This window comes from Rhodnius prolixus, unplaced genomic scaffold (genome assembly GCF_049639745.1).
Source record: "Rhodnius prolixus isolate KJV_2025 unplaced genomic scaffold, Rpr scaffold_4, whole genome shotgun sequence".
In the NCBI taxonomy this organism is placed as follows: domain Eukaryota; kingdom Metazoa; phylum Arthropoda; class Insecta; order Hemiptera; family Reduviidae; genus Rhodnius; species Rhodnius prolixus.
In genome coordinates this window covers 27,616,868-27,638,657 of record NW_027411614.1, presented here as the reverse complement: position 1 = coordinate 27,638,657, position 21,790 = coordinate 27,616,868, and the positions used below count along the sequence as shown (strand labels likewise).

Below are 21,790 nucleotides of genomic sequence, written 5' to 3'. Positions count from 1 at the left end.
CTTATAAATAAAATACTGAAAACACAGGACATAGTATAATTATTACAGTTTATAAGTATTTTATGACTGTAAATTATAAAATAAAATAAATATTATATGTTTATATTATACTACATAAAATAAAATCTTTTTGGACTTTTTCCTTTTTGACATAGTATCTATCATCTATTGCTATCCTAATGGAAAATTTAAATTTATTTTTTAACAATTTCAGTCTCATTTGAAATAAAATGCCATACCATGAAAATGTATATAAGGACATATATCGTAAAGGTACACTCTCCAGGAGGGATATTATTTCTTCTTTAACTGGCCAATCAGATCCTCGCCCAATTATCCGTTACGCTCGCCATGCATGGAAGCAAGGTACTCGTGGATTTCCAATATGTAATTCAATTCATTTTGTTTTTCCTCCTCTTTTTTTTGCATTTGATTGAATGAGATTTAATATAAAATTGTACTTTATATCTCGGTCGAATGGAAAGAAATTATTAATTTACTTTATTTTATTTTAGTTTTATATTAATTTACTTTATTTTATTTTAATTTTATATTAATTCACTTTATTTTATTTTAATTTTATATTAATTTAATTTATTTATTTTATTGAATATTTTGTTTATTTTTAATTTATGTGTAAGCAGTGCTCTCAAGCAAACGGCTTTGCCATTGCTTTATCTATTTTATAAATCTACTTTGAAGTATATATGTACGAGGGTCGTTTGAAAAGTCCGTGCAAAAATAAAAACTACTTAATTTTTTGGGGTAAACCTTTTTTATTTTTCAACCTAGTCTCCTTTTAGGCTTATACACTTCGTCCAACGCTGCTCTAGTTTGTTGATCCCTTCCGAATAATAGGATTTGTCCAAGTCTGAAAAATAGCCATTCGTTTCTGCAATCACCTCCTCGTTTGAATAAAATCTTTTTCCCGCCAGCCATTTCTTCATATTGGGGAACAAATAGTAGTCCGAGGGAGCCAAGTCTGGAGAATAGGGGGGATGTGAAACGAGTTGGAACCCTATTTCCATTAATTTTGCGACCACAACTGCTGAGGTGTGAGCTGGTGCGTTGTCGTGATGGAAAAGGACTTTTTTGTGGGCCAATCGTGGGCGTTTTTCTTGCAGCTCGGTTTTCAAACGGTCCAATAACGATGAATAATATGCACCTGTAATAGTTTTACCCTTTTCCAGATAGTCGATGAGGATTATTCCTTGCGAATCCCAAAAGACAGTCGCCATAATCTTTCCGGCCGAAGGAACGGTCTTCGCCTTTTTTGGCGCAGATTCCCCCTTGGTAACCCATTGTTTAGATTGTTCTTTGGTCTCAGGAGTGTAGTGATGTATCCATGTTTCATCCACAGTGACGAAACGACGCTGAAAGTCCTGCGGATTCTTCTGGAACAGCTGCAAACCGTCCTTGCAACACTTCACACGATTTCGTTTTTGGTCAAGCGTGAGCAATCGCGGCACCCATCTTGCGGATAGCTTTGTCATGTCCAAATGTTGATGCAAAATATTATGTACCCGTTCATTCGAGATGCCCACAGCACTAGCAATCTCACGCACCTTCACTCTTCTGTCATCCATCACCATATCATGGATTTTATCAATGATTTCTGGAGTAGTAACCTCAACGTTCAGAACGTTCAGCGTCACTTGTGCCCATATGGCCACTCCGAAAATTTTGAAACCACTTATAAACTGTTCTAATCGAAGGTGCAGAGTCACCATAATGTCTATCAAGCTTCTCTTTGGTCTCCTGAGGCGTTTTGCCTTTCATAAAGTAGTGTTTAATCAACACACGGAATTCTTTTTCGTCCATTTTTTCGTCCAAAGTCACTCGACTTCCTCGATTCAAACGAATGCCAAACACAAAGAAATAGACCGATCTGGCTGAAACTTGGTGTGTGTTCTTCCAAGAGATGCTACTAACTAAACATAACCTCGATACGCGCCAGTGGTGCTATCTCTCTGACTTTGCACGGACTTTACAAACGACCCTCGTATATGATTTCTCAATAAAATAATAATACATAAATAATAAAATAAATAAATAATAATATATAAAATTGGCGGACCGATGTGAGTTGCTCAAAGTTAAATATATAATTTTTCTTAACCCACTTTATGAACTTTTTTTTTTCGTTTCCAAAGTACTTTAGAAAAATCTGTTGCTTTCTTAGAGTAAATCTTCATCTGACTTTCAGTTTCTCAATATTTAATAAACTCCATCATTATTTATTACTGTACTTTTATTTTTGCCATTTCGAAGTTGTCATTCAGCATCCTGTGTTGTAATATTTTGAAATTAAAGAATATTCTACCTCCGTATTAAACATTATAAAAGAATATAAAATTCCAGCCACCCGTAACTTCAGTTTTTCACCTTTGCCCAAGGAGCCAGAAAAATAATAACTGAATTGAAAATCAGCAGTATTGAGATTGATTTTTCTTTTCTTTTCATTGGAAATAAACAAATATTGTAAAAATAATAATTCACTTCTTTTCTTTTGAAAAACCTCTCCTCCAGGGGTGGGCAAACGTTTTCTGTAAAGGGCCACAAAAGGTTATTGGTTTATTGCCGAGGGCCGCAGTGTATATAAATATTTTTTTTAATGAACTAATTTATATTTATTTCGGGTTCTTATTTATTATTTGTTTTTATTCATTTATAATACAGATTAATAATTTATTATATTGAAATTTATTAACAAATCAACATAAAAACGGCATTAGTGACTTCTATGAAATTGCTTTATATCTTCCTTCATAATTTTTTCTATTAAAAATGAAAAAGCCAGACGAAACAAAAATAATGTGATCGCCTTTACATTTATACTAGTACATCAACTGTTACACCATCAAACAAATAACTAGAGAAGAAGCGAAAATCCGTAGCTTCGACGGCGAGAATACGCTTTGTCAAAGTGGCTTAATAAAAGTCGAGTGATCATGCAATGAAAGAATGTTGATTACAGATATAAGATTTGAACACTGAGACAATAACAGTGCTAGTGAAAGTTATCATACTTTATTAAAATCAAATTTGAAATATTTTATTATTTAAATTTTTAATTACAGTTTTGTGCCGCGGGCCGCAGGAAAATGTTAAAAGGTCCTCAAGCGGCCAGCGGGAATGGCGCAGTTGGGGCCGCGTGCAGGGCCTAGAAAACATCAATAAAGTATGTGGCATTTACACTGAGATTGAAATGCAGAGGCATATTCGCATTTTATGATTAATAATTAGATTAACCTTTACAATGCTGTTGGATCTGCAGTAAACTATGCCCAAGAAAGAAAACATTGCAGCGCAATATGCCCACCTGTTTCGGTCATCATAGATACTTCTCACCTGCCCTACATGCAGGATATGTCTTTGAAGTGAATACATACGTGTAAGACTGACAAGAAATCTATTCATTAAATATATATGATACAACTGTTTAGATTTTTTTTTAAAAAGCTGGAACAAAGGAAAATTCCTCTCTAATTAAACTGTTAAATAACTGTCAAAACAGACAGTTGTAATTAACAGCGTTCTCTCCCCCAGGTCATATTTCATACATGACCTCTCTTTCTTTATTATTTGTTTCCCTTTTTTAACTAGCATTGTGAACATCTAAATTTTCGAAATAAAGTTTAAATATCTACCACTACCTCCCTTGAGCGAAAGCAGTATTGCCCGAGTGTTTTCCTTGTCGCTCAGGTGTTCCAGGGTGTGGCACGAGGGGCTACTGTTTAAGCTGAGGGAGATTCTTCCTCATACACACTACCTCATCCTCAAATCCTGCCTAGAAGATTGATATTTCAGAGTCAACTGTGGAGCAGCAGACTCTGATATCCATCTAGCTCGAGCTGGTGTTCCTCAGGGCAGTGCCCTAGGTACTCTTCTTTACTCCTTATTTACAGCAGATATACCTCAACATCCAAATACTACCCTCTCCACCTTTGCTGACGATACTGCAATCTTATCTCCTCATTCCGATCCTCTCATCGCTACACGAGCTCTACAAACACACATCAACCACATACAGAACTTGCTTTTCAAATGGAGAATCAAAACTAACGTTACGTAATCAAAATTTATAGTATTTACTCTAAGACGGAAAATCCTACCTCCCATCTTCTTGAACCAAACTCCTAAACCAACTGTGGACAAAGTACGCTATCTTGAACTGCACCTAGACAAACGGTTGACATGGAATCCCCATACTAGACTGAAAAGGCAAGAAACTAACTAACGCTACTAACTTCTCGCCAGACTACTTGACAAACGTTCGAAACTTTACCTACATAACAAAAGACTCATTATATCTACTGTTACTGCAACCTATTTGGTCATACGGCATCGAAGTATGGGGATCGACTAAACGTTCCAACTCACTAAGCCTCCAGACATTACAGTCAAAAATACTTCGAAAACTTCTTAAAGCTCCGTTCTATCTATCTAACCTCGCTATCTATAATGACCTTAATCCCTTTCATTACAGATCTTGCTAAAACTCGTTTTCTCTAATTTCATTCCACCCTACAGCAGCTCATCCTAACCATCTCATAGAACACCTATCTTCCTCCACATTACCAGGTAATCCTCTAAAGAGATTGAAAAGAAGATGGCCTCGTGATCTACTCTTATCGTGAGAGCAGTATAGCAAAGCTCGTTACTGGAGTGACACCACTGGTTGCCTTCTCCACTCATGATTTTCTTTTATTTTTTTATCAGGTACCATATTTGCTTGTTGCAACAACCGTTGCAGTGGTAAATTCCAATAAAAGATTAAAAAAAAAGTTTTAATAAATATAATAGGTTTTCCTTCCCTTTTAGTGGCTTGAAAGCCTTTAAAAAAAAATTAGTACAACCAATAAAACGGTTTGAACAAATAGCCACATGGTAGAGTTGTTTGGAGAGAGGCGATCATAACAGCTGGCACAGTGACTGGGCGACTACTTGAACGATACGCTGTGTTTCGGGCACGCAAATTCTACGTGACTAGAAAGTATTGGGTGGTGGTAAGGGCAGCTGACGCATAATTACAACCAGACATAACTGATAGGGACCGAAAATCTCTCATCATGCTAGTGCTTAGGTCGGTCAAATATTTCACAAGCTGCGCGTAAGGAACGATTCAAAGTGACTATAATGTCTGTAGTATTTACATAAAAATGATTCGGCAGCAGTGCAATCTAAACTAATGTGTTTTTATGTTTTTCATATACCATCGTTTCAAAAAGTTTTTTTTTTTCGAAAGGCTTTTCCTCAGGGGATAACAAGATAGGTATGGAGAGATAAAGAGAGGAAAAATTAAAAAATATAATAAAAAACATTAAAATTTACTTGTGTCAGTTATTTTTGTAAAGGTAAGTCAAGAAAGAATTAGATCATAACACGAGATGAGTGACCTAAAACAAATTATTACTTAGGCTTTGGGAAGGTACCATACCTAATTTATTCTGCATCCTGAGGTAGTCTTCCTTACACTAGGTTTACCTACAGCTATCTGACAGTAACAGCAAAACAACAGAAATCCTCAACAAAAGGTCCTCTCCTCTTTGCGTAGATTGTAATGAGGAGGAGGATTTCAAACATATAATAATGATATGTCCACGTTATGTAGTAGAAAGGAAACGAATGTTTGACGACTTATACAGGTATTTAGATGCACCATTTCGCTACGAAGACATAATATTCTCCACCAACATCTATGTGCTTAAATCTATAGCAGAGCTAGCAAAAAAATATGAATGTATTTAATAGTTATAGCGATTAGAATGAATGCAAGAAAATGATTAGAGAAGGATTACGTGATTTTAATTTCGGTTAAGCTATAAGAATGGCAGGAATATAGAGTACTGATCCATCCATTAGCTGTAGTTTATGTAAATAGTTGTGTATAGTAGAGGGATGAATGTGTGAAGCGAATGTATTTATAAGTAAGAATGGAGAGTGAGTGATATTCTAGTGATAATCACCTAGACGATGCTGGCTGTATGGCGAAAGACAATGCCAAAAAAAAAAAAAAAAACAGAAATCTTGGTATTTTTAAGTGTGTTTGTGTATGGAGCTACACATTTCAAAAGCGAAAATTGAGAGAATACTCAATTGATCCAATCTGATTCAAAAGTTGCCGGAATTTTTCAATCAAAAAGCACAATTTTACATAATAAATTTTTAGTTTTTCGCGGGTTTCTTAATGTTTTTCATATTCATCAATTTTTCAGACAGTCTCAGTCCTATCATGTTTCAGGACTGACGTCTTCTTCCCTCTGAGAAGTAATGGTAATGGTGGTGCAGTTTGTAGTATGGTCAGTATGTTCATTAGAGGCTATTCGCCGAGGCTGACTGCAGAATTAATCCACCAAGGCCGTGGGGTTATAAGGATAATTGTAGGACTATTAACTGGCCACTGCAGGCTCAGAAAACACATGCATCGCATGGGCCTGGCAGATGATAGCCTCTATGGGTTCTGTCAGGAAAAGGAGGAAACGGCACAGTGTGTGTTATGTCAGCGTGAGGTGCTTGTGTGGCTAAGGATATTACTTCTCGGGAAGGAAAAACCAAGGCCTGTGAGCTTTATCCAAGAGTCGCTCTCCAGCATTAAGAGTCTGATGAAAAGGACGGGTCTGGGGGGGGGGGCGAACTTTAGAGTAAGAGAAGCCACTATAGATCCAAAGGGGTCTCTGTGGCGTAGGCCTTGAGGCCGCCCTAGTTTAATCTAATCTATTCTATGGTCAATATGTTGTAGATCACTACGAAGAACTGCTTACTGCACTTTTAAAGAGAAATAATCACAATTTTATAGTATTCAATTAAAGCTGGGAAAATTATTTAGAAAAATATACTTATGAGCTGAGATTGAGTTGGATTCCTGCCCATTAAAAAAAAAAAAAAAAATCTGGTGTGTTATTTTAATTTTTTAAATGGGAAATACGATATACGCCTTACCCCAAACAAGCGATCTTTAACAAAAGTTATGGCACCATATTTTTTCTCAACTTTTTACCTGTACAAGAGTAAACTGCGAGAGTAAGAGCGTTAGTAAACTGCTGAAGAAATGGAGAGTAATATATGTACGTATAGTTTAAACTAAGTCATCGCAATCAAAATGTGAAAATTAACCCATTTCCTTAATGCAATTCTTTTCTTTTCAAACAGCAAATTTCTCCTCTGTATGTTGGTTTTCTTTCCGCGTCTTAAATCTATTCTCAAAAATCCATTCTAAAATAGGTACTTTTAGAAGACTGAATTAGGAAATTGTGACATTAATATAATTGCAAGTAGCTTATTAAATGTGAATTATTTTTTAGTATGATTTTACAAGAAAGTCACTTCTGGTTTCTTGAGTCATGTCCCTTCCTTTTTGTTTTACAGTTGGGTCAAATATTTTGTTCACTGAATCCCATTTCAAGTGATTCAGGTATGTACAATTTCTATCAGAATTTTAACATACAACTTTATTTACCTATTGCACAATCAGAGACAGAAAACTTGTTTCCTCAGTAGAATTCTAATATCCTTAAACATCCGCCCTACGAGGAATAAACATAGAAATGTATTACCATAAAACCTATTCTGGGCTTTAGATATTTCTCCGTCCTGAACAATCACATGGTGGGCCATTTCTATTTAGGTTTAGTGCTTTGACTGAGATCTTATTTACTTATTCATTCATAATTCATAATACTAGAGGCCCACTTAATTTAACGTATAATTTCAATAATACGTGGGAAAGTGCATCTTCCATCAACAGTAAAGGATTATCTTCTATTTATTTTCATTTTACTGCATAAGCAATTGTTTTTATATTTATTTTAATAAAAAAAATTAAAATTACTTTTGACCTTCTTTGATTCTACTCCTAAGAAATAGTGTTGTGATTGTGCACATTTACTATTTTGAGTTTCTACCGAGCTTTTTCCGTTCTGCGATCACCTGAATCCAAAAAGTGATTTTACAAATTGAATTTTGATCTCTCTTTTTGTGTTCAACATAACGGAAAACCGCCGAAGTTCATATTTTCAAGAAGTGTCATCGTGGGACCCGACGATAAAGCTGTTGAAAAAATTGGTAAGCTTTTATTTATAAGTTAAAAAAGATAAAAAGTTGGAAACACACAGATTAAAAATCTAAAAAAAAAATACTAATACCAAAGGAATCGCCAAAGCATTTTAGGTGGAAATTCAAATTCGAAAATCTGCACTTATTAAATTCCAGTTCACTATGTTAAATTAATTACAACATACGAGTACATACTCGTAAAACACTTTAACAAAGTTAAAAGCATTTCATTGCCACAAACACAATAGCATTATTAGTAACAAAAACCTTTCTTTTCTCCTTTAAATTCATTATGAATTTAATTACAAAGGAAGTTTTTCTCTTACTGGAATTGTTTGTTAACACTGTTTATAATGTCATCAGCAGAAGAAGTGGGAAACTAGTGGAGAGCTTAGTTTTTATATGCAATTTTATACATCTAGCGACTGTAAATTTAATAATACTTAAGTATTTATAACCACTGTCTTCATTCAACAAGAACCATTGTTAATACGCGATTACATTGTTAACCTTATTTACGATTCTAACTGTATAAATAAAAATTTTTTTAATGTAATTCAGTGATTCTTAACTATTTTCTGTTGGAATACTTATGTTCCGCGAACTAGTTGAAGTATTTCCATATGATTATGATCAACGTTGACTTAAAAAAAGTTTAATTACCTAGGAGCATTTACAATTTATTATAGTGATCAATTGATAAATCACATTCTAACTACAAATGCTGCAAATTCTTATCCTCGACCTGAAATGGGGCAACCAATCATATGTAATAGGTACATTGATCAGTCGATTTCTTATTTAGAGTTGTTAAACTCATTGCACAGATGTAAATCTATATTTAGCAAAATTTTATTAGAGATATTCGATTAAGGACAATTCTAGGGAAGGGATGGGTTGGCTTCTTTCTCTAAAATTATCAATTTCAATCTAAGTAAGAATTAAATTTGTGGAAGTGAAATGTTTTACACTGAAAATCCTTAAAATCTCAATCGTTGATTCGGAGCTTTCTTGTTCATAACAAGCTTTGGTACCGTCATAGCTCAGCAGAAAGCAGCACTAGACGATGTAGCGCATCTGCAGCTCCATCTAAAAGGTTCTGTCAGCAAGCAGTATCTTATGTTTTTAGACGAGTGAACTACCTCATAAATGTACTTGGGACTAAAAATTATAACGAAAATGAATGTGAGGGGTTGCGATTTCAAATCATAGAATAATTAGCCCATACTTTTTCAATATTACACGCTTCTTGGACATGCTGTCCAACTCTTTCTTTCCTCAACTTCATGTTAAATGAAGTTTGTCCCTACACCGTGAACATCATCCTGGAATCCCTGCAAGGTTTAGGGTTTTGTGTGATGTTCAATAGATAACCAGAAGGTTTTAATAGCGGTTTAGTCTTTGCCGACAATTATATCTAAAGGAAAAAAATTACCTTATAAAACTAGCAAATAGATGCTACTGCAATTAGCCATCTTCACTTTTTTTTGGATTATTTTCGTCACACACAAAAGAGATCACAAACTAAAGGGTCCGACCTGACATATTGAACATGAACTACACACAGACTAGCCACGCACATTCCAGTGAGTTATTAATATGTAATAATTTTTCTGTACTATTTCGAACATTAAAAATTTTATAAGGGATTTTCAGTTCATGACATTTTGTATGTCACCAGTGTATGACGTTTTATGTTTCTGAAATTTGAAGTTGGAACCTTGATAATTGAAGGAATAGAAAGAAAAGCATTCTTAGCTCCACAAAAAATGTAGGAAGTACTAGCCAAGTTCTCCAATAAAAAAAATGTGGAAAAATAAAGCTAGAATAGGGTTTTATTTTGCGTCCGCGTCCAATCAATTCTAAGTTTTACCTCTACCCACTATTGGTTCAAAAATAATTGGTAGAAAATAAGTACAGTGAATTATTTAAGTAAGAGATTAGTAAAATAAATCGTTTTACTCACTATTTAATTGTCCGTTACTATTATGTGGAGGGGATGGCTTCGGTTTTTCGTCTTTCAACGGTCTTTCTGGAGGACTGGCCACTGTAACAGAAAATAAATGTAACTATTAATTCAATTTATACAATAAATAAATAAATGAGATTTTCAATAAATTAGACAATTTTATAATTGCTTCGAAAAATGTAATGTTTAAAGATCCGGTACATTCTACCAGTCTTAAAATTCTGTTAGACTCATTTTCAAAAGTATTTTCACTCTGTGCTCTCCGAACCATTGATAAATGGCGTTATTTTAAGCTTTTAAATAGTCTATGATCTTTTTTTTTTAGAGATTTATTGATTATTGTATTCATATTTTGCATTTTAAAAGCAATAAGCTCCTTGCGTACACACTACCACGGTTTCCTCTTAATAGCATAAAGTTTTAAGTTAGTAATTTACAAACAAATTAAACTTCTCGCCAGACAACTTGACAAACGTTCAAAACTTAACCTACATAACAAAAGACTCTTATATCTACTGTTACTATTTGGTCATATGGCACCGAAGTATGGGGATCGACTAAACGTTCCAACTCTCTAAGCATCCAGACATTACAGTCAAACATACTTCGAAAACTTCTTAACGCTCCGTTCTATGTATCTAACCTCACTATCCATAATGACCTCAAAATCCCTTTCATTACAGATCTTGCTAACACTCGTTTTCTCAAATTTCATTCCTCTACTGCAGCTCATCCTAACCCTCTCATAAAACACCTATCTTCTTCCACATTACCAGGTAAAGCTTTAAGGAGATTGAAGAGAAGATGGGCTCGTGATCTACTCTTATCGTGAGAGCAGTATAGCACGTTAATGGAGTGACACCACAGGGTGCCTTCTCCACTCTTGAATTTCCGTATTTTTTTTATCAGGTACTACATTTACTTGTTGCAACATCGTTGCAGTTGTAAATTCCAATAAAACTTAAAAAAAAATAAATAATAATTTACAATCTGTACGTATTGTAAATATATACTAATAAATTTGTGTGATGATGTAAATGATGCGTGCAGAGCAGGAGAGTACCTAACCAGCAATAGAATTCTCTACAGGTTATCGATTAAGTTGATCTTCAATTCCCAAGGAAGTCTCGAAGGCCACTAGCGATTCGTCAACGTGATCGATTGTCAGGAATGAAAGAAGAGGTGAGAGACAGGAATGAAAAAAAAGAAGAATTGCAGCAAGTTGACAGAGTTGTGAGAAAGTTATGATATTTCCTCTTGGCAAGTTGTTGTACGACTGGGATGTTGAGGTCGTTGTAGAGGTTTGTCACGTAGAAAAGAGCGTTAACTATCAATCCAGAATAGTATTGATTGGAATGTCTATTCACAGAACGTATGTTTGCAGAATTTGACTGAACCTAAATAGCTCTAGTTCGGAAGTTTACTTAGATTTGAGGATAGTATTGAAAATCTGCCGATTAATTACCAAAACCTTTTTTCTTACCAATAAATGAAAGCAAATAGAAGGTAATATTGGACTGATTTGATATTTATCTCGCAATCAACTGCTTCCATTGTTTAGCAATACTTTCAAATTGTTGGCTCATTTTGTTAGCATGTGGAAACCTTTAATTATATGTGTGCTTTTTTATTCATATCCTGTTCATTTATTTTTTAAAAAAAGTAATTGCCTATTTTTCATGCGGGGCTAAATGTCTAACTACCACCAATTAGATGTCCACGGTGGCAGAACACATACTTTACTATTTAAAGTTTTTCTTAACAATCTAAAACCAGCTAGCTACACTATGGTATTCGAACAGGAGATCTCGAACTTACAAAGGCACGCTTCATAACTACTAGATGAATATCCGCCTCTTCTCATATGAAAGTAATTACTTGACTGATTCTCTATAAATATTAAACTTGATTAGCTAGCAGGTCTTAAAAGATCCTGATTACACTGCGTTAACAAATGTGGTTGTTTACTTTGTGAAACTTTAAGATCTAATACTGTACTGTTCACAAGCTGAAATAAACCTTTGAGACCAGCCCTTTTTTTTACATTCATTTGGATAACATGAACTTTTAATTAGAGACAGCTCAGAAACTTTTTCCTATTGAAAGTCCCTACATTTTACTCTTTTTTTTTTACATGGACTAATTAAACATTTTTTGCTTAATTTAAAGATTTTTTTTTTTTAAAATCATAAACGAAGCCAACAACAAACGAATCAAATACTAAAAATAAGAAAAATTGAACTCATTAAAATATAATGGAACTTTTTCTTTTGTGAATACATTCACACGAGTTACTCTAAATATTATTTTCAGTTTTCCCACTCACAAATTTTCTCGCAACATCCAACTTTTAAATATTTACTTCTAACTAACATTACATATACAGTTTGACGATTCAACTCTAACCCTACGATCCAAAATACTCCGCCGCATAGTAGACGCTCCATTCTATGTTAGCAACCACATAATACATACAGATCTTCAAATTCCACTCATCTCCGAACTTGCCAAAATTCGATATAAAAATTTTCATCAAAAACTCTCACTTCATCCCAACCCTTTAGCTGCAAACTTGTCTTCAACTACGCTACCCTCCAATCCTCGAAGACGGCTGAGGCGCCGTTGGCCCCGTGACCAACTGGGTGACTATGGCGGCCATCACTGGATAACCGTCATTCACGTCTACCACGTGATTTATTTATACACTTATCTCATTTACTTATTGTACCCTGTAGGTACAGGCGTAAATTTCAATAAAAGGATAAATTAAAAAAAATAAAAAATTTTGATTGAAAGTATAAGAACTTGTCCATTGAGCAGTAGAGAGATCTAATGAGTTTTTTTGCCCACTTTAGGATTGCTAGGAAAATTTAGGGTTGAACAAGAAGGCTATACACAGGGAAAAGAGAAAGAAACTTGCAGCTAAAGGAGAATTTTAAAGGAAGATGTATTTAAGACTTTTATGTCTGTGGGAATGGAAGGAACCTGAAGGCTATTTTGTAGCAGAGAGGATTGGGTTGACAAGTTAGAGTGGAGAGGCATTTTAGCGAATGGTTTTGGAAAAAGAGGTCTTATATTACTTTAGATCGTTGAGAAATAGTCGCAAGTCAGAGAAATTTGTTCTGAGTTGTCTGAAGTTTCTGGATATTACTATTACAGATGGAGTGGGGTAGAATAACATAAGATAGTGTTCATTTGATAATTTTGATTATTACCATTTCATAATGATCATTTTATAGAAGATGAGTTTGTTTTGTACTGAGAATAATAGGAACAGTAGTCTTTACCGAAATTCACTTTGTTCTGTACGTAGGTAGAGAAGCTTCATTTGTTATCCAGAGTAAGGCCGCTTGAGGTGGTTAGTTTCTGGCATCAAAGGGGTTTAATTTATCAGTCTATAAAGAAGAAGAAAGTTTACAGAGTGAGCGATGAGAATAATTTGTTCATTGTTGTTAATAAAAAGTCTTACTTTATATCTATAATTGCACCATTAATAATTAGAATGAGTAATTTTTCTTTTCATATTTGAAATAGATGTACTGTTGGTGATGAAATGTACAAGATTGTATTAATGTGAGAATTTTTTTTGGAAACTGGGCGTATAATTACGATATGGTACTAACTCCAGTATACGCAGTCCTGTAAAATGTTCGACAAAGATCTAAAGGGAGGTTTGTGCTGTTCGATGACTATCAAGCGATTAACCAAGCACGATGAGGCCAAACTCTAAGGGCTTCTGTTTCTTAACATGATGGAAATGGAAAAACCGTGACTCTGCGATAGATGTCGGGCCAATTTAGGAACCCAGGAAAGAAGTCGCTCATATCCTTTCTTACAAGAGAGGGAGCTTTAAAGAAGCACTCAATTAAGCATGTCCCATTAAGAAACGCGTGGGTTGTAATAATCAGAAAGCTGAAAGAGAAATATGGGAGAAGAAATGCAAAATTAGATTTACATTTAACATTTTCAAATACATACCCCATTCGTTGAACTTTGCCTATTTCAGGCTGTTACTAGGCACACTTCTTGCAAAAGAATCTACATCGTATTACCATTTCAGATTCCCCAGAACCTCCCACTTTGTTACATGTTTAGGATGAGAGGAGAGCTTAGATCTTGCCCTGTTCTGATTAACGATGCTACTTGTGAAGGTAGATGCGGCGAGAAGCAGACTTGCCCAAAATACCGATGGTTTAGCCAGATTTGATTAAAATAACCGTATTCTTATAATGTGGTATAAAAGCGAAATCGTTAAAGTTACGACCTCAAAACCAAGTATCAACAATAATATTAATGAACGGCACATGTTGAGTAAATGAACTATAGTCGGATTTGTTGAGACCAGAACTCAGATAGAAAAAGAAAACAAAAAGGTGGAATTTTAGATACGAAAGCTACAATAATAATATAATAGAAATATAATTATTATAGATAATAATTATAGGATAAAAAATTAATGCCAGTTTTAGTCATTATAAACTTTATTATGCCGAGCTTTCGACCTAGGAACTAGGTCATCTTCAGGGCTAATTTACAAAATACTGTTTTACATCATTAGAGGGTTGGTGTCTTCAGTCTTGTATGTTAATGGACTCTTTTTAGTTTAATATAACATGACTGAAACTGGCATTAATTTTTCATCCTATTGAAACTATGATTCAGTCACCAAAAATAATGAACAGTGATAATAATTATAATAGTACAGTAATTTTAATAATACTCGTAATCTAAAAGTACCTCTTTGAGATATCTTTACGCACAAAATCAGATTGTTTTAAGCTTTTTTAGAAAATTTATATTTCTTCTCGACACTTAGTTTTTAAAGATATGTGTTAAAAAAAAGTGCATCTTTTAGGTACTATTAATTATCTTTTAGACGAATACAGCATCTTTAAAAAAACATGATCATAAAATTAATGTTGAACGAAGAAAGTGATGGAAGAAAAAAATTTTATTGCCTCTTTTAGCCTTGACGACAACTTCGACGCTTGACCTTAACTTTATACACCTAATCAGGTTTGCAATGAAATCTGGACGAATATAATACCAACCTTCTACTACAGTTCGTTGCGACCCTAAATATCTCTTGATCTAGAACGTGACGTCAAAACCGTTTAACGTCTCCCTAAGCACTCTCGTAAAATCAATACATGGAAAATATTTCAAACGGAAAATGATGAAAAAAGTGAAACCAAATTTAATAAAAAATCAAAAACGAAATTTTAATGAATACAACCTACACCAATCTCTCAGTGCACATAATTTTTATTTAATTTTTTTTTAAAGAAGGTCAACAATTTTCTTAACCTTCTTCTCATACTCATTCATAAGCCAAAATGGATGGCATAATTGGAATGGTTGACTAGAAACATCTATTCCAGGTGTTTATTCTAGGTGCTTCTTCGAAACTAATTCCAAGCATGCTACCGATGGATTGCTCCTCAAATTAGGATTGAACTGCCATGAAAGGCGATTCCTCAAAACTTCACTAAGCTAAGTGTTCTTATTATGAAGGGTTAGCCACTATCCACAGAACGCTAGCTGTACCACTTCTATAGTACGAGTAAAGTCACGGCGTTGAATTCCACGCTTCGTTAGATTTTGTGCTAAAAACATTTCCTGCTAAAAAACACTGATCTCTAAACTCCCTTCCAATAGTAAAACGGGAGCCTACGAGGTACCAGGTGCCTCCTCAGAATAAGTAGCCTTTCCTAGTTAATGCAGGCTTGAAAGGGGGCATTGGTGAGTGTGATCACCATTAACACTTTTGGTGTTTAAAATGGACTGACTTCCTTAAAAGGGATTATGGAATTAAATGCACTGAAGAAGCTGGATCTAGAACGTGGTCTGGCACCTGCAGGTTCCGTGGAGAGATGGAGGAAGGATTTTCCTAGAATTTCATGTCTAAAAAAGAATAACTTTCTCAATTTTTTTAAATTAAATTTTTAATTACAAATAAAATTTTCAATTAACTTGAAAGAAGTAACTGCTTACTCTTAGTACATGAACCTCACTTCGATTTCAAATATCTTCCGGAATTTTTCATGGTGGAAAGGCTCTAGGAGTACTAGATTTAGCTTTAAAATTGAAATAGTACTTAAAATAGTAAATAAAACTCCGGCTAGACAGAAACTTGCTCCTAATCTACAGCTAGTAAAGTCTAATAAAATGCTGATCGCAACACTTGTGCTAGTTAACTGTAGCGGATGTACTCGTATTAAGTTAATTTTAATCTTTGCAGAAGAATTAAAAAAAAAAAAATGTTTTTACAGTAAATCATAAAAAAGAAAATTAATTGTTATGAATACTCGTAAAAAGTATGTTATATTGGCAGTAGCTCCCAAAGAAACATTCTATCTGGGAATAAGATAAGGTTGGAATCGGGTGAATACTTTTAGAACTCCAAAAACTTTTAGGAGTACTTTATAAAAAGTATTGAAAAAAATTATTATAATTTAAGCTGATCAGAACAGATACTACACTTTGATTGCCAGCTATAAAAAGGACATATCACTTTAATGCATAGGAATGCATTTTTCTTTTCCTTTGGAACAATTCTGAAGAATAATTTTAATAATTTATTATCGAATTCAGTCGAAAGAAGAGAGGAATGTTACTTGTAAGATTCAAATTAATTTAAGTGATACATCTTGTAAGATGAAAAAATGAAAATGATTTCTTCTGAATTATTACATTATTCGTATCTGAGAAAGAGATGTTGGCTTTAATTGAATGCTAAAGTTCAATGGATACTTTAATAAAATCTCTGTTTTTCTTCACTCAATATTAAAATTAGGATCTCCTAAAAGATCTACGTTTAACCTTTCTTTAAGGATGCTTGCTGGAAATTTACAATCTTTTCCAAAAGTAGACGTATTTATGTTAGAGAAATGAAAAAAAAAAATTTAATATCTCTCTGGTAAATTAAATTTTAGTGGGAGTTCTTTGTCTCATAACTTGTTCTCGTGATCTCCATTTTATTACCATGATAAAGGTATGTCCTTGGTTCTGAAGAAACCGGTAAAAGAAGTGGTACTGATATAAAATTAAAGATTCACATGAGTGTAGCTTAGTCAAATAAAATATACACGTTACGGTATTGATTATGAACATACATTTTACACACCTCTTGATTCCAACTTTTAGTTGGGATGTTCTAAGATTATCCGATGAAAGGAGTTTTTTATTAGACGTTAGTTTACCTCTCTAAAATTGTTATTATCGCGTTTTTTAACTGTATACAGAGTATATTATATAATTTAATCAATACTTATCCCACAGCTAGCCAGCATTAACCACCCACTATTTCCCATAGGTAAATACACTTTCCTTCAAATACAAATCTTCCTAAAATAAAGTGTATAAATACTTTATGAATTTATTTATTTTTATAAGAAGTAAAAAATCCAAAAACCGTACAACTTGTATCGTTATTAAGTTATCAACCGTATAACTTGATTTATTCTAAGGTACAATGAAAATGTATAATGAAGCTAGTCTCGGAAACTATGATAGCTAGAAAAAAACTAAAAAATACGTGTTCCCTTAGTTTTTTGTTAGAAATCCAAATTTAATTTGTAATTTTTTTTCAGTGCTTCCAGAAGCGAGATACAGGCACCAACTTCATCTTTTCAAATGGTGAGGTGTGGTTTTTATTTCAGAAATAGATTACTCTATTTTTTTTTTAAGAAAAATTTACTCGAACGGTTTTTTTCTGTAAGCGATATTTTACAAGTTATGAATGAAAACATGGTTCTTATAAGAAATTTCAAAATGATAATATTTAACGTTTTTTTTGATTGAATAAGAAGAAAAGTACTATTTTATTATAAATTTTACTCCTCATTAATATTACAGATCATGCTCGAAATGGCCTCCACCATTAGAGATACATAGACATGCTCTTTCCTGCCAATTGTACCTTACTGCCAAAGAAATAGATTCGAATTTAACCGAGTTACAGGCATCCATTATTCTCTGCTTTAGTTCATCTACAGATACAATTCCGGCTTGATTCTGATGCACCTAGATTTAGAAATGCTTTTAGATAAGCAGTAATATGAAAAGAAAGAAAAAAGTTATGAATAATCGCCTTGTTTTTCAGGTATCCCCAAAGGAAATAGTCCATAGGTGTCAAATCCGGTGAGAGAGGTGGCCACTGAATCGCCCCCCGTATCGATATAACACGCCCATCAAATTGCCTATCGAGATATCTCTTTACATGCCTGATTATTATTTCTGCTTATCTAAAAGCATTTCTAAATGTAGGTGTAAATGATAAAAATGAAATTTCGACATTCAAAATCAATAAAAAAGACATTTTTGAGCAAAATAAGGCAAAAACAAGGGTTTCTCGCATTTCAAAGCTTACTTAACAAATAAATCATGGTTTTTTGTGGAAGGGAATGGGACTTTTCAAAAATGAGAAAAATTCCTGCAAAATACAATATTTATTCACTAGTGAATCATTTATAAGTGAAATTTTCCAAGTCAAATTCATTTAATGAAACTTTTTGGATTAAAAGAGCCCAAATAATTTTTTATCGCATTGCAGGGCTTAGTAATCCAAAAAGTTTCATTAAATGACTTGGAAAATTTCACTTTTTCCAGTGTATAAATATTGTATTTTGCAGGAATGTTTCTCATTTTTGAAAAGTCCCATTCCCTTCCACAAAAAACCATGATTTATTTGTTAAGTAAGCTTTGAAATGCGAGAAACCCTTGTTTTTGCCTTATTTTGCTCAAAAATGTCTTTTTTATTGATTTTGAATGTCGAAATTTCATTTTTATCATTTATAAAATACATCAATCTGTCGGAAATTCCCTCAGCTTCAAAATGCATGCATTGGTTTTGCAAAAAACTGTATTGTTTTTCCATTTATTAGGCTTAACAATGCAAAAAAAAGCCGTTTTTTACCTGAAAAATTTAAAAAAAAAAAATCCGCAATGTAAACCGATTTGGTTTTCAGTGTATTTTGGTTAGTTTTGACCCAAATAATAAGGAGAAAGAAAAATTTTTCATGTTGGTGAACTTTTCAATTAAAATCGTTCTAGGCGATCCGTGATATAATCAAGAAATACAATCCCTTTTATAAAGTACAACATTCGCTAACTATAATATACATTAGAACCCTAGAATAATAACCCTTAATTCCAATACAATGTTCTCAGCATTCGGAACAAATCTCTAAAGACAAATGTCTTAAATAAACTATCTTAAAAATACTAACTACACTAAAAACAGTAAACAGCTGACAATCGACGCAGAAATGGCAATAAGCTACTACTTTAAGATAAAAAAAAAGAACATGCATGTCTCTTGTGGCTGACATTATCAACGGCATATTGGAAAACTAACCACACAGAAGAAAAACAGAGGATCAAGAAATACACTTAGGAGATATCGTTAGGGATGAATTAAAAAACCTCAATTTCTTTATAACTAAAATGGCAAAAATAAATTATAAGGCAATTTTGACAAACGAAGACTTCATCAACAATATCGAATTACAAATTTCTCAAAAGAAAACCTGCCAATAAGATTCTAGCAGACAAATCAGCCAATAAATATAACAACCCCTACCAATCATATTTCCTTCTCAACAACTTCCCAAAGTACACATTCCCTTTTCGGCCAGTAATTAACTATAGGTGCAGTCCTGCATGTAGACGGACTGTGCCAAGAAAAAATATTTCTGGTGTAACATTGATATGACTTTTTCATATTTTAATTATTTAGGTTTTTTACTTAAAGAAAAAACACACATTATACCATAAAATGCAGAAAACAAATTTTCCCCAAAACATTATTCAAAATAAAAACTGGTTCTACCAACGAAGTAAATTTCGAAAAATCTCAGAAAAGAAATTTGGAAATCTTCCACACTTTCGAAATATGAAAAAGTATTTTACCCTCATATATGATTTGTAGAATGTAATGAAAGTTGTAGACTAAAAGAGGACAATCTGTACTGGTAGTTTGTTAGGTCAGTTTTCCAAATTCAGGAGATCTCAAAAAGCATATTTCCACTGAAAATTCGAAATTGAAGATTGGACATGATCGCCTACTTCCCTTACCAAGTAAGAGAAATTTAAAAGACGGATCTAGTACATACTCACAGTTAAAAATACACGCGTTATCTATTTACTAATAAAAAGATACAACTGACAGACATCCTTACTTCTCTCGTCATTACTAATATTTTAAACCCTCAAAGAGACACTTTGAATATTATATATCAAATATTAAAAGAAAATAATAAAACAATACGTCAATCAATGAATACATTGACGGAAACTACGACCAAACAAAATTACTTCAGATTTAACCAACATTTCTACGTTATTAATGGGACTGCCAACGTTTGTAGTACTGCCTGAAATATTCATACAACACCTAGAAAGCACTTATGTTCCACTTAAATGGTCGAGTTTGATGTAATATTTTACTACGCTACTCAAACAAAATGTTGACATAACATGATGTTGACATCTAATTAAAAACTGTACCTCTTACACCGATCAAATATAAACAACAATTGAACACCATTTTTCTCAATAGTCCAAAATAAGTTGACTGAACCGATATCATACAATAGTTCACACCCAGACAAAAGCAATATAATCGCTACTTTTACTTACATTAGAAACGAAACTTACAAACATTGTAATTTTTTCTAGCCCTCATTACCACGTTTAAGATCAACAACAAACTGGGTAACAAAATGCGAGCACTAACTGAAACTACAAACACTTGTAACAGCAGAGAAATTTACAAACTGGTTTATCATGTCAGTAATAGCACCTCGTATATATCGGCCAGAGTGGGAGAAAAATATCAAATTCAGGTTTTAAGGAACATAATATTAGTTTGTACAAATATAACAAAACAAGACTGAATTTACGCAAACCACCTTATCAAAGCTGGTCACAAACTGGACACTATCAATTACACCATGAAAGGAATATCCAAAAATGAAAGAAGGATGATATCTTCAGAAGCGTTGCGTGGTTATTTTGTATGGAGAGTAATCAGGGATGAATCTTCAATTTAATATTAGTACTTTTCTGAATATCTGACTTAATTATATCATGTTCACTGGGCGAGAGAACTTATTAGGAGATATTGTACGAGGTGTGGCTATTAAATAATGAGACTGATGCTGCTACAGAAGAACTATGCATGCGCCAAATCCTAACGACCGACAGCTGTGCAGCGTAAAGCCTTCTCTTTCGATTGCAGCGTCTCACGTGTTTGTAGAGAAATCTGTCTGACCGGAACCGTTGTTTGTGTAAGAGGTGTTAGTTTCGTTTTGCCGAAAACATGATATTACACATGTAGTAGAGCAAGGAATTGTCGTGAAATTTCACATAATACTTGGTAAAACCGGTACTGAAACTTATCTTTTATTAAAAGAAGTTTGTGGCGATGAATGTTAATCACGTGCGCGAGTTTTTGAGTGGTTCAAGCGTTTCCAAGTGGGCCGAGAAGACGTCGGAGATGATGACCGCCCGGGTCGCCCTTCATTACAACCCAACATCCCAGTACAAAATCCCAGTTATAGGCCATCCGCCTTATTCGCCTGACCTGGCCCCATGTGACTTTTATCTGTTCCTCAAAGTCAAATCCTCATTAAAAGGAACACGATTTCAATACGTTGAAGCTGTGAAAGAAAAAGCGGCACGCGTCATGCAGGAGCTCACAGAAAGACTTCCAGCACTGTTTCTGAACAATGGTAAATTCGCATGGAGCGTTGTAGGGATGGT

The 21,790-nt window shown here is 33.7% G+C and overlaps 1 protein-coding gene across 6 annotated transcripts in view; it reads right to left on the bottom strand.

Annotated features, from left to right (window-relative positions):
• The window catches only part of LOC141455570 (dual specificity calcium/calmodulin-dependent 3',5'-cyclic nucleotide phosphodiesterase 1-like), a 385,265-nt gene that overhangs the window by 65,207 nt on the left and 298,268 nt on the right, over nucleotides 1-21,790 (bottom strand). For all 6 annotated transcript variants that reach the window (XM_074130711.1, XM_074130708.1, XM_074130706.1 and 3 more), the window contains one exon: nucleotides 10,022-10,102. In XM_074130711.1, the coding sequence (XP_073986812.1) occupies nucleotides 10,022-10,102 (81 nt within the window). The remainder of the gene's footprint in view (nucleotides 1-10,021; nucleotides 10,103-21,790) is intronic.